The following is a 13584-nucleotide window of genomic DNA, read 5'->3' on the forward strand; positions in this document are numbered from 1 at the left end:
CAACCGACCAGGGCCGGGGACAAACTGCAACCGAGGTACGCGCCCTTAGCAGGAACCGAACCCGAGTCTCTCAGGACCGCAGGCCGACGCTCTAACCGCTGAGCCAAACCGGCCAGGGCCCCAAGATTGTTTTTTAAAAAATGTATGTTGTACATTAGTGAATCTTTCTAGATGTTGACTACATGAAAAATACTAGATCCCTCTGGTTAAAGCTTTTCTTTCACCCCTAACCTCCCACCCCTTCTGTGCTTCCTTACAGTTGTGCTTGCTTTTCGATTGGTTGTTGCAGGTTACTGGTGGGTCTGTTTATTAACTCGGAGAGAATGGGGACTCTTACACCTTCTCTTCCTGGTGCTTTGTATAAATACTACTGGTACTGATATATAAATTGAAATGTCTATTGCTGACCAATATTTTGTAAACTCTGTATTGCAATATGCAACTATTATGTTACTAAGCATAAAGACAGTTAACTTAGTTTCAATTTTCTTTTGAAAGCCACCGTGATGTGAAGTAACATTGTTTTTAAAGGAATGTTTATAAGGCAGTATAGATATTGAAGATCATTCAGAGGAGGGTTGTTGTGCTTCTTATGTTCTTATCACTTACTTTTATGAGAAACAGTGATTTCTCATCAGTCTATTTTCCCAAAAGCATTATGAAAACTAGAGTGTTACATTTGGGCATTTTATTTTATTTATTTAAATTTATTATTGGAAGTATTACAGATGTGTCTCCCCCAATCCCCATTTTCTTCCAATGACCTCATCCTCCCCGCCTTCACCACACTATTATCTGTGTCCATCGGTTATGCATATATGCATGTAAGTTCTCTGGTTTATCTTTTCTCCTCTCTCCTTCCCTCTGAAGTCTGTTAAGCTATTCCCTATTTTCTTGTCTCTGGATCTCTTTGTTTCTCATTTCATTTTGTTCACAAATAAGTGAGATTATATGATACTTGTCATTCTCTGACTGGTTTATTTAACTTAACCTAATACTCTTCAGGTCTCCCAATGCCATCTCAAGGGGTAAGAGATCTTTCTTTTTTTTTTTTTTTTAAATCCACTCATCAACTGATGGACACTTGGGCTGTTTCCAGATATTAGCTATTGTAAATAATGTTGCTGTGAATATAGGGGTGCATATCTTCTTTCTTATTGGTGTTCCAGGCTTCTTAGGATATATTCCTAGAAGTGGGATCACTGGGTCAAATGGCAGTTCCATTTTTAATTTTTTGAGGTAATACCATAGTGTTTTCCATAGTGGCTGCACCAGTCTGCATTCCCACCACCAGTGTGCTCGAGTCCCCTTTTCTCCACACCCTCGACAGCACTTATTTGATGATTTGTTGATGGAAGCCATTCAGGCAGATGTGAGGTGATACTTCACAGTTGTTTTAATTTGCATCTCTGATGATTAGTGATGTTGAAGATCTTTTCATATGTTTCTTGGCCATTTGTATGTCCTCTTTGGAGAAGTGTCTATTCAAGGTCCTCTGCCCATTTTTTAATTGGATTGTCTTCCTTTTGTTTTGAATTGTATGAGTACTTTATGTATTTGGGAAATTAACCCCTTATCTGATGTATCATTGGAAAGTATGTTCTCCCATACAGTGGATTGGTTCCCTTTTTGTTTTGATGCTAGTTTCTTTTGCTGTGCAGAGAAGCTTTTTATTTTGATGAAGTCACATTTGCTTATTTTTTTCTTTGTTTCTGTTGCCTTAGGTGATGTATCAGTGAAAATTCTGCTATGTGTGATGTCTGAGCTTTTTCTGCCTACATTTTCTAGGATTTTTATGGTTTCACGACTTACATTTAAGTCAAAAGACTTATTCTTGTGTATGGTGTAAGTTGGTCTAGTTTCAGTTTTGCATGTAGTTGTCCAATTTTCCCAACACCATTTATTAAAGAGACAATATCGCCCTGGCCGGTTTGGCTCAGTGGTTGGAGCGTCGGCCTGCGCTACAGAGAGACCCGGGTTCGGTTCCCGCTAAGGGCACGTACCTCGGTTGCAATTTGTCCCCGGCCCTGGTTGGTCATGCGGGTGGCAGCTACTCGATGTGTCCCTTCACATCGATGTTTCTCTCTCTCTCTCTTCCTCTCTCTCCCTCCCTCTCTAGCTGAACAAAAAATGGAAAAATGTCCTCGGGTGAGAATAAAAAAATAAATAAAGAGACAATATCTTTACTTCCTTGTATGCTCTTGCCTCCTTTGGCAAATATTATTTGAGCATAAAGTCTTGGGTCGATTTCTAGGTTCTCTGTTCTGTTTTATTGATCTATATGCCTGTTCTTGTGCTAGTACCAGGCTGTTTTGATTACAGTGGCTTTGTAGTATAACCTGATATCCGGTATTATGACCCCTCCAAATTTGTTCTTCTTTTTCAAGATTGCTGCGGCTATTTGGGGTCTTTTTTTTTTTTTTAAGTGTCCATATAACTTTGGAGCATTTGTTCTAGATCCGTGAAATATGGACATTTAATTTTTTAAATAATAGTTTTATATGTTTCTTGATTGATATTAAGTGTTTTTTGTGGAGGATTGCCAATTTTGTTTATGGAGGATAAGGCTAAAAATGTAGAATGGTGTCTGTGTTTTTGTTTGTAATAGTCAATTTTAAGTAAGTCTGACATCAGTTAAGTGTCTGAAAGTAAACAATGGCTTGTTGTGAGCGCTTTTTTACCCTCCTAAATGGGGTTACTGTTTGGCTTTAGATATTGGAATAATTTGAGTCTTACAAAAAATGGCCTTTTTAATGACTTTTTTGTGTATAAGAACTAATGGCTATCTTTGCTTTTAGGCTAGTTTTGAGGGGGTTTCCCCTGCTTTTTTGGTGTGTTAATTGTGGTTGTTGGCAGTGCCTCTTCTGTCAGCTGACCTGCCCAGCTGTGTTTCTGTGAAGGTCTTTTGCTCACTCAGCAGTGTTCTGTGCTCATTCATCCTTGCCTAGTAGAAAATATGATGAAGAAATTTACTTTAGGAATTGGGATTTAGTATCATAGCTGAGAATGGTTCTGGAGTCCCCAGCGTATACCAAAGTAGTCAAAACTAAAATTTGAAGAATCCTGTTTGGTGATCACTATTGTTAATAGACAACCTGTAGAATAAAACCATTTTAATGGCTTTTTTTGCTGGGGACATATTTTTCTAAAATACAAAAATTTAATTTTCTTTTCAAGTGTATTAGGTATCTACAGATTTCTTCTCAAAGTGGTTGTAATAATGTAGATTCCCACAAGCAGTTTATTCTGACACTGTACATCATATCTTTGCATACTCTTAGTATTGCCCATCTTTCAAATTTTTGACAATTTTATTGGGTCATTGTTTTAATTCCTTTTACTTTTAAATCAACTTTATTAAATTATAATTCACATACCATACTACTAACCCTTAAAAGCTGTAGAATTTTGTGGCTTTCGTTATTTATCACTTTTTAATGGCATCTTTAAAATCTAATTTCTTGCCTTAAAACCAGAACGTATTTGTAAAATCTTGGGTGACTGTTAAGTTCTACAGAATCTTCATGATGAACATCAGTGACCATGTAGAGCACTCTGTGTATAGAAAGCACAGGAGTATACTGACTGTGTAATATTTACTGGAGAAGTCTCTTTTTAAAAGTTTCTCTACTCTCACTTGAACTTTTTCCTATATATTAAATATAGCCATAAATTCTAATTGGGTTGAAATTAATTGAGAGTGCAGATTTTTAAGAGGAAACAAAGCGCCAACCTGGAGTCAGCAGATCTACATTTGGGTCTGCTATTAGTGCGCTAGGTCTGCCATAACAGAGTGTTCCACAAACTTGATGGTCGAAACAATCGACATTTATTCTTTCACAGTTCTTTGAGGTTAGAAGTCCAAAAACAAGGGCCATGCTCCTTCCGGGTCCTTTAGAGGAGGATCCTTTCTTGCCTCTTCCAGCTTTTGGTAGCGCCAGTTGTTCCTTGGTTTACAGCTGTAAAGCCTTATTCTGCGATCCTGTCTCACAGCATTCTCCCTGTGTCTCTGTCTTTGTGGGTATTTCCCTCTTTTATAAATTATGATACCAGTCATTGGATTAGTGCCCACCCTAATCACCTCATCTTAATTTGATGACATCTGCAAAGACCATATTTCCAAATAGGGTCACATTCATAGTTACCTAGAGGTTAGGACTTTGACATACATTTTGGGTGGGAGACACAATTCAACAGTCTCAACTGACTTCATGCTAATTTGGTGTTTCAGGGCAAGTTGCATATGTAACTTTGATGAGCCTCAGTTTCTTTATAAAATGGTGATTTTATTTTGTGTACTTTATAGGTTTGCTGTAAGGATCAAATGAAAATATTTGTAATAGATTTAGGAACATGGAGGTTTTTATTATTATTATTATTGATTATTTGTAATAAGGAAGTTGTTTTTGTTTTGTTTTTAGAAGAAAATTATATAAGATTGCCCTGTTTTCAGAAATTGGCCCTATTCCCTGAGTTGTCCCTATTCTCATTAAAATATAGTTTCCATATCTTTCCATGAATTACAAATGGTTTTGATTATAAACAATTCATAGTTCATCATTTTGAAACCATAATTATGACTCACTGTTATTTGACAACATCAGATAAATGCATAGATAGGCTAAGGTGGTCGGTGAGGGTAGGGACAGGGCTGCCCTGCTGAGCATGGTCTGCGCCAGAACCTGAATCATCCACGTGGGCTGTGGATGGTGGACATTTCACAGGAGCCAGACGCATCACTCATTTTCTTTTTAATCCCCATCCAACGATATATTTTTTTGATTTTAGAGAGAGAGGGAGCAAGAGAAAGAGAAACATCGATTGCTTGCCTCCTGTAGTCCCTGACCAGGGATCGAATGCCCAATTTAGGTATGTGCCCTCACTGGGAATTGAACCTGCAACCTTTTTGGTGTATAGGATGGGGCTCCAACCAGCCAGGCCAGCAGACTTATCTAGTGACCCCCTAAGACAAGATGGGTAGTGCTTTGAGAGTGACAGGAGCAATGTTGGCATAACTTTGTGATGTTACTAATGGGCAGAAGCACAAGGTAGGGTTATGTTGAGCACAAATCCAAGAAGCAGTTAACAGGCACTATACTCAACCTACAGGGCAGGCCCTCTACCTTATACAGTAGAGAAAACCTCTCTTTTAGCCACACTTCATAGAGACAGCTGAGGAATAACATTATCTGTAATATAAGATATTGGAACATCACACTGTATATTTATATCCCTATGCAAAAAACTCAAATGTACCACTAGTGGCCTGACCATGTTCTAAACATTGCCAAAAAACAACGGACTGTTTCATGATTTGATTTTATAGCTAATGTCTTTGTGGAGTAAGTAGAGCCATTTTTTTTTTTTTATCCTCACCCGAGGACATTTTTGCATTTATCTTCAGATAGAGCGGGAGGGAAAGAGGGAGGAAGAAAGAGAGAGAGAAAGAAACATCGATGTGAGAGAGACACATTGACTGGTTGCCACCCACATGAACCCAACAGGGGTGGGAACAAACTGCAACCAAGGTACGTGCCTGTAGTGGAAACCGAACCCGGGACTCTGATCCGCGGGCTGACACTCCAGCCGCTGAGCAAAACAGGCCAGGGCTATTTTTCAATGTTTTGATTGCACAACAATATCATGAAAATGTTCTTTAAACATGTACCCTCGGTATATGTGTGTTTATATTATATTTATATATTCCTACAACAAAATATTAGATACATTAAAAACATGTAAAAATAGAAATTTTAAAAGGGTAAAAATGAACAGGAGTTTTAATAATTTCTTCTAATATACCACTTTGGAGACTATTTTTATATAGAGCTTATTTTATTACCAAAAAATACTTTATTTTAACACAGAATGCTTACTGTGTGTAAGTCACTGCTTGTTGCTGAACAAGAGATAAATAAAAAAATGTTTCCTACATCTGAGGAGCCTACACGTGACTATCATGTGAAAGCACAGTGACCTGTTGACGGTAAAATGAGAACCCTTAAAAGGGAAACACAGAGCATTGAGAACACAATGCAGGAGCAAGAGCAACACGGTCTCAATGACAGTTGAGCTGGGCTTCTTATAGTAGAACAGATGAGTATTTGATTGTAGGTGGTTTGGAATGTTGAGCTAATATTTGAGTGACATATATTCCAGGCAATGTGCTAGGTTCTTGATGTATATTTTCATTTCATTCTCAAGATACCATTAAAGGGTAAATGAATGTTGGGTCTAGATATTCTAAACCCCGTTTTATAAAAGAGCCAGTTCTAGGAAATTTCTCAGGCTCTTTATTTATTTATTTTAATCCTCACCTGAGGATATTTTTTTATTTATCTTTAGATGGATTGGGAGGGAAGGGGGGTGGCGTGCAGAGAAACATCGACGTGAAAGAGACACATCGATTGATTGCCTCCTGCATGACCCCAACCAGAGCCTGGGGCCGAACCGAACCGCAACGGAGGTGCGTGCCCTTGACCAGAATCAAACCTATGACTCTGGTCTGCGGTCTGACACTCCAACTGCTGAGCCAAACCGGCCAGGGTTCTCAGGCTCTTTAAATCCTGCTTCTTTTTATCTGTCAGGATCCTGTTGCCCCTTCATGCTCTTTTATTCTTTCCACTTTCCTTGAGCACTAATTGGGCTGTTGTAGTATTTCCCTTCCTTTCCTTATTTACTCTCTGAGCTGACTGCTTTCTCACCAGTGCCTGGTGTGCCTGTGCTTTGGTACAGTGCCAGAAATCAGTAGTACCAGATGGTCAAGGGCTGTTGTGTGGCCCTTTCCTTGACACTCTGCAGTTGGCCTAACCCCCTGGGCCATAGTCTCACCTGCTTGAGATAGGTATTGATGATATGAAACTTTTACTGCAGGAATATTAAGTCTTATTTTCTCATTTTTTAATTTAGCTACATATTTTACCAATTTAACCTGTTAACCGAGCGGGACGCATAAATACGTCAAATGTTGCATACAGTAAAAAGGGAATTCCCCGGTTATTCCCCGGTTAACATTTAAGAGAATCATAGAAGTATAATTAGAAATTAGCACTTTTTTCCCCAAGGAAAATTGATCCTCTTCAGCATTATTTGTATGCCTCTAGGAATTCTTTCTAGCTGTGTGCTCATATACTGGGATGAATAAAAATGTTCCCCTTTGATCATATTCTTTAGGGACATTCTCCTCTGGGACTGTCGCTCTTCAGACTGCTGCTCTCATGAAACATGGTTTGAGAATACATGTTAGTGTGAGGCTCTCATAGGAGACTTGTGATTTTTTAATGTTATCTAACTGCAATAAGCCAGGTTTTTGTTGTTTTTAACTTCAAGTGAAAGAAAAATTTTGTTTTTGGAGAGAAACCCAGTTAATCTTAGATTCCCTTCAGCTCAGTGACTGATGATCACTTTACTCAAAATTATTCTGCCTCTGAGTGGTTATCCATGGTTGGTCTGAAGGGGGAGGAGGAGATATCTTTCCAATTAAGTTGTACATTAATTTGTCTCTGTGTGAATGATATTTGAATCCCCAAACCCAGACATGCTGCCCTGTTCTCCCATCTGTAGCTGCTTTTGTAATTCCATCATCTTTCCCATAGTCTTTGAACATTTATTTCTGAGAACAAGGTATAGATTAGGAAAATGACTCCACTGCTGATATATAAGTGAAGATGATTTTTAAACCTACACATTGATCTGGGTGTCCAAAACAGCAAAACTGCATGTTTGTGATGTAGTATTTGCTGAAATTCATTGGGTATTCATTCTCTAGAATGTTTTTCTTTAAAAAAATAAATAAATAAACAGTAGAAATGAGATCACATTAAATCAACAAAGATTTAGGGACTTGAAATCCTTTATAGGATTTGAATGTTGAAGTATGAATTGAAACTTTTCACTTAATCAACTTTGATTTAATACTCAATTGAACACCCATAAATAGGACGGCTCATTTTATAATAGCGCTGTGCTTATATGACTGCAATCTCATGCAGGGGGAGAGAAAAAATTAAAAGTTTGTTCTGAACTAAAATGGCTCATGTTTGGGTTGAATACTCTAAAAATAGGCTCAGTGAAGGCGATATATATAGATGAAAATGAACATCTTGGTTCTTCAGGAACTTTCTTTGCGGGAATAACTTTAATATTAAGATAATATTATTGTTCAGCAAACATTCTACTTGCCTTACCATATATTCAAATTAAAGCAATAGGAGAAAATTCCAAGAATCAGGTAAACATAAGCAGGAAGCAGAATAAAAAATCTTAAATTTAATTTCCTATATTCTGGGCAGTTAGATTAGGTGACTGCTGAGGTCATTTTTTCCCTCCCAGAGTATACACTAGGTGACAGGCAGGAGCCAGCTTTGTGTGCAAAGACTGTGAGCACCTAGGACAGGACTTTCTATGTCCTGTGAAGAAGGAAGGAAAGAATATTGCAGCTAGATGTATGGGTTCTGGACTGAGGTCAGAGTTTGCATAGCTTTTGACAGACAGCCTGGACATAGGAAGCTATCTTCCCTCAGTTATTAAAAAACAACAACACAATTACGCACTTCTTCTCCGTCCCCACACACACGGAATAAAAGTCTTAACCATGGATCAGCTTATAGCGACCTTTTGGGGTAAAAGACTTTATTCCTTTGGAATTTCAGAAATAAGAATTTGTTTTCTGAAAGACACATGCCATTGGATACCCTTTAACTTGACATGTGACTGAAATTTTTGTTTTAATTATTTCATTTTCTACAAAAGCTGCCTTTATATTTATTAAAGATGACAAAACAAAAACCACTTCTTCTTTCATTACATTTCTGCTTTCATGTTCTGTCATTCTGAGCTCTTTTTTTCTTTCCCTCTCTCTGTCTCTTTTCCCCCAGCTGTCGGCAGCATCCAGCCCCTCCAGTCACAGTCCTCACAGAGCTTCAGGAAAGGACCCTTTTGCAGAGCTCTCTTTGGAGGATTTCTTATAAATCACTTTAGGTATTGCTGCTTGTTGGGGGAGATGGGGATTTAAATACTTGAAAAAAAAAAATCAAACATTAAGTACCATTCACTCTTCTCTTTAGTTTCTTTAAAGGACTCTGGGTTCCCTGTCTTTCTCCTCCTCCTCCTCTGTTCTTTAGGTGAAGAGTAAAAATAGATTGAGATAGGAAATAAAGAACAAATAACTTTTGGAAAATATCTTTAATATAATTAGAAGGTGTGACAACAAAAGACTATCTCTCATATTCACATGTAAGCATCCACTGCTCACAGCAGATGGATGAGATCAAATACCACCCTTAAAATCTGGGTGTGTTAGACAGTTCTAAGACAGTTTAAAGGAATTACAAAGAAAAACACAATTTTACACATCGGCTTAGAGCTTGATTAGGAGAATCTTTGGCTCCTAATGGCCAGTGTTAGTGTGAAAAATTTATTTTCACAGTTTCTTTAAAGAGTAATATTTTTATGTGTGTCTTTTCATCTAAAAATATTAATTACCCCCCCCCCCCAACAGCTTATTTATTTATTTATGCATTTATTTTAAGTTAAGGGTAAGTGAATCCTTGGGACCTTTTTGAAAGAAGGATTCTGCATTTGATCCACACTGCCTGTCTTTGCTGGAAGACAGTGTAATTTGTTCTTCTTGGTGCTGTAGCCCCCAGTGTAGATATACTTTCTGGATCTCAAGTTTGTACTCTTCTGATTTGATTATAGTTTATTAACACTTCTACTTCAGTACTGTCTTTGGATAAGCAGTTTAATGGATATCATGAGTGAAGTATCTGAGTGAACAGTGACACCTAATTGAAAAGTATTTCCTAATAGATCTTTCAGATATTTATTTATATTAAAAAGAAATGATGTAGTAGGCATAATTACTATCCCCTTAATTATCTCTCATTTATATCATTTGGAAATAATGTTTCAAATTTTGCTTTCCTAAAAGATTTTAAATGGAATATTTGTATTCATGGAGAGATTTTTTTCTGAACTTATCATGAAAAAATTGTTCATTTGTCTTCTTCTACCTCTCGATTTTTAGTAATTAGAAAGGTTTTTGTAATTATGTTTCAAATATTGAGTTCTGGCACATGATAAACTGATAATACTGACTTTGTTTTATAATCAAGGTTTGCGATAAACATGCTATGAGCACCTCTGAGCCAGCTGAATGGTAAAAGCCACAAAGCATTTGTATTTGTGAGAAGACATCCTACAATGCAGTGAATTAACTTACACTCTTTTCTTTTTTTCAGATACAGTTTATGTAACTAGATGGAAGAGAATGGAATTATTTCAAAAAGACAAGTGCTCAAGCAGCAAATACTTACTTCCAGCAAAATCCAAACTGCTGTCTCTAAACTCTCTTCTTCCATTCGGATGCGTCAGGAGCAGTGGAGGCCGCGCAGCAAGCGGGACTAGTCTGTAGGAGAACGTATTAATACAGTTTATAAAGCCAAGAATTGCCATGATTTCAGACTAAGATCTGTCTTTTTGGTGACTAACCCTTCAATTCTTTCAACTTCTATTAATACCCATAATTAGTAACTTACCAAGAAAAGCCCTTATTTGGAAAGTGTGAAATTTGTATCTGGAAAAGCTGCCTGGACAGAAGAGCTGTGTCCTTTACTGTAATGCAACAGGACTCTTTGGGGGATCAAAATCATAATAACTCTTAATTCTGCAGTATCTTTCTTTTCTCCAGTCCTGACAGAAACAGTAACTAAAGTTAACTTTTCTTTTTAAAAAAAATTATATATTCAGTTTGCAGTAGACATTCCTTAAGTATTTGTATTTATTTATGATTATCAATTTACGTAACATTAATATTGTATCAAACTTCCTTATGAAAATGAGTATGGATGTACACAGTATGTTTGATTTTTATCCGCAAGAATGAATCTGATTCAGAATGCTTTTCAGCTGACATACAGAGCACTAAATATTTTAAGGCAAGTTCATAGGTCTGAATCACTTAAGAATTTTCAGTCTCTATGGGATTTAAGAAAGCATTATAAATGCATTAATTCTTATAGTCAATTCTGTGCCTAGGATTTTGCAAGGGAACAGTTCACTGACTAGGAAAAGCACTACATTTTAAATTCAGCATTAGTGCATTGGGAAGGAACTTTACTGCTTTGTGCTTGGCATGTCATTATTTTCCATTTGACATTAGGGCCTTTCCAAAATGAATGTGAGGAATTGCTTTCACCTCAAGACTTTCCTTCTTTTCAGTAAAACTCTAGGAGGTGTTATGGGGGGAGGGGAGGGGACACAATCCTTGAACCTTTTATTTGGCTCATGCCATGTTATGATCATGTACCTTTTAAATAAGAGGAAATAATATCTTTAAAGTTAATGTCTAGCCAAGAGTTTAGTTAACGAAGAAATAAACTGCACTGTTGATCGGTGCTTTGTGTAAATACATCTTAACATTTGGGTTGAGAGGGGCCTTAAGAAGGAAAGTTTGTTGTAGGAAAGCAATTCTGTACATGAGTTTAAGCATACTTGTTGCATTGTCTCTGCAGATTCTATTTTTGTTTACAATATTAAAATGTATGTTAGCAAAAATGGGTGGATTTTCAAATAAAATGCAGCTTCCACAAAACTGTTGTTGTTACTCTGGTCTCAGATGCATTTCCTTTTTTTAAAAAAATCATCAGTATCATTTTTTTGCTGATAAAGGTATATGCAGGTGATTATATTTGCTGATTTAATAGAATGTAAAGTTTATTTCTGTTTTAACTTAATTTCCAAAAAGACTTATCTTTGTACCTTTGGTTACCTTCTGGGTTCTTACTGATAAACTGAACTACGTATTGAAAATGTTCATTTTTGTCTTTTGATCAGATGCTTTTGGTCAGGTAAGTTTAAGAGAGAGAATGCTTTGAGTTTGACATGTTGATGCATGTGATTATGTCTGCCAAAGAAACCTCTGGTTGTATCATGTCATTGAATAGTAAGTAGGATTCAGAGTACATAATAGAGGATTAAAAGCTTTGTGCATTGATAAATGTTTGCATAATACTTGCCATGGTTGGAAAAAATAGCCTCTAGTCAATATACTTTGTTAAATTGACCAGTTTTTAATTTTCACAATTATTAAATCATATTCATATTAATTGGGAAATTGTACTTTTGTAAGTTAACTTCCTTAATTAATATTATCAAAGGTTTTGCTTTGTCTCTGTATTTGAGTGGATGCTATATTTGAGGTCTGTGGCTTGTTCCTTTTATATTCCCTTATATTTTTTAGTTTGTTTCATTCAGTTTGTGAAGATGCTTCATAGACATTTCCATCTTATTTTTTGTCCAAACAACTTTTGTTTGTTTGTTTAGAGATAGAAGTGAGCTGTAGAAGAAATGGGTTCAGGACAACAAGGACCCTTGGAGCAGGGGAGAGGAAGAGTAAGGGGGGGGGTGCGGAAAGGATGGAGGGACGGGGACGGGGAGAGTGCGCAGAAGCAGAGCAAAAGAGGGGGTGGAGAAAGGCACAGCCCGCTTCGCAGAGCTGCCTGTTCAAACCACTTTTGGGCTTATTGGATAGGTAGGCATTGTCCATATTTTACCCACGTAGATTAAAATCAGAAACTAGAAAAGAAACTTGTTCAGATCGGTAAGCTAACAGGCAAAGGAGTCAAGTCTTTGGTTTCCTGGTTCATTGTTTTCCCTGTGACCTGTTGTTGTTAATCCAGATGTATAAACTGAAAAGGGAATTTTCCCCTCTGGGTTCTAGACTGATGAGAACTCTTTATTATCAGGTGATTTTCTCCTGTGGATTTCTCCCCGCATCGATTGGTTGCTTCGCACACATGAACCTGCAACCAGGTGCATGTCCTTGACCGGGAATCGAACCTGAGACTCTGGTGGCACAGGCTGACACTCTAACTGCTGAGTCACACCAGGCAAGGCTCTGCCTCCTTTCTGATGTCCAGACATCACTGACAAGGAAATATTAACTTTAATCAAAATACAACAGGTGAGGTAAATCAGCTACTGAATGCATAATTAAATCAGGTTGCAAACCTGTACACGTCCACACCATCTTACTAGCCAACTAACAAAGTTGGTAGTGGCTACAGGGAGAGAAGATCATTGGTAGAGGGCAGCAACACTCGTCCTAAATCATTTTCAAAACTAATTGTTTATTACAGTATATGAAGAGGCCACAGCACACAGCCAGACAGATGGGCTTACCTTTAAGAAAAGATGGTGCCACCACCTCCATCCGTGGCCTCTGCCACACTTGCTCCTTCCATGGTCTGTGTGACTAGCCCTTTTGGAGTTCTGAGTAGGCTCTGAATGGGAAGGCTGCATATCATCTTCCATGTGGTCTCAGAAAACCTCAAGCAGATTTCTTACCATTGTTTTCTATTGGTGTGTCGCCAGATGTTTTCTAAGTGGCTAACTGGTATTTCTAGTCTAATTCTGATATAAGCACTTAGTAAGTATTTTATTTGTTATTATGTAGCACACAGGTGTAGTTTTTTGTTTTTTTGTCTTCACCCAAGGGCATTTTTGTGCATTTATCTTCAGACAGAGCAGGAAGAAGAGAGAGAGAAACATAACTGGTTGTCACCCACACAACCCCAACCGGGG

General features: G+C 37.5%; 1 protein-coding gene across 8 annotated transcripts in view; it reads left to right on the top strand.

The window, feature by feature from the left end:
* The window catches only part of PICALM (phosphatidylinositol binding clathrin assembly protein), a 103674-nt gene extending 91572 nt beyond the window's left edge, over positions 1-12102 (top strand). For 3 of the 8 annotated variants that reach the window (XM_036259972.1, XM_036259975.1, XM_036259989.1), the window contains one exon: positions 10242-12099. In XM_036259972.1, the coding sequence (XP_036115865.1) occupies positions 10242-10256 (15 nt within the window). In that variant the 3' untranslated portion in view covers positions 10257-12099. Of the gene's footprint in view, positions 1-8876; positions 8980-10241 lie in introns of those variants that run through there. The other 5 variants (XM_036259964.1, XM_036259958.1, XM_036259977.1 and 2 more) reach the window with 4 other exon arrangements.
* The last annotated feature ends 1482 nt before the right edge of the window (positions 12103-13584 follow it).

Source organism: Molossus molossus, unplaced genomic scaffold (assembly GCF_014108415.1).
Source record: "Molossus molossus isolate mMolMol1 unplaced genomic scaffold, mMolMol1.p scaffold_m16_p_13, whole genome shotgun sequence".
Lineage (NCBI taxonomy): Eukaryota > Metazoa > Chordata > Mammalia > Chiroptera > Molossidae > Molossus > Molossus molossus.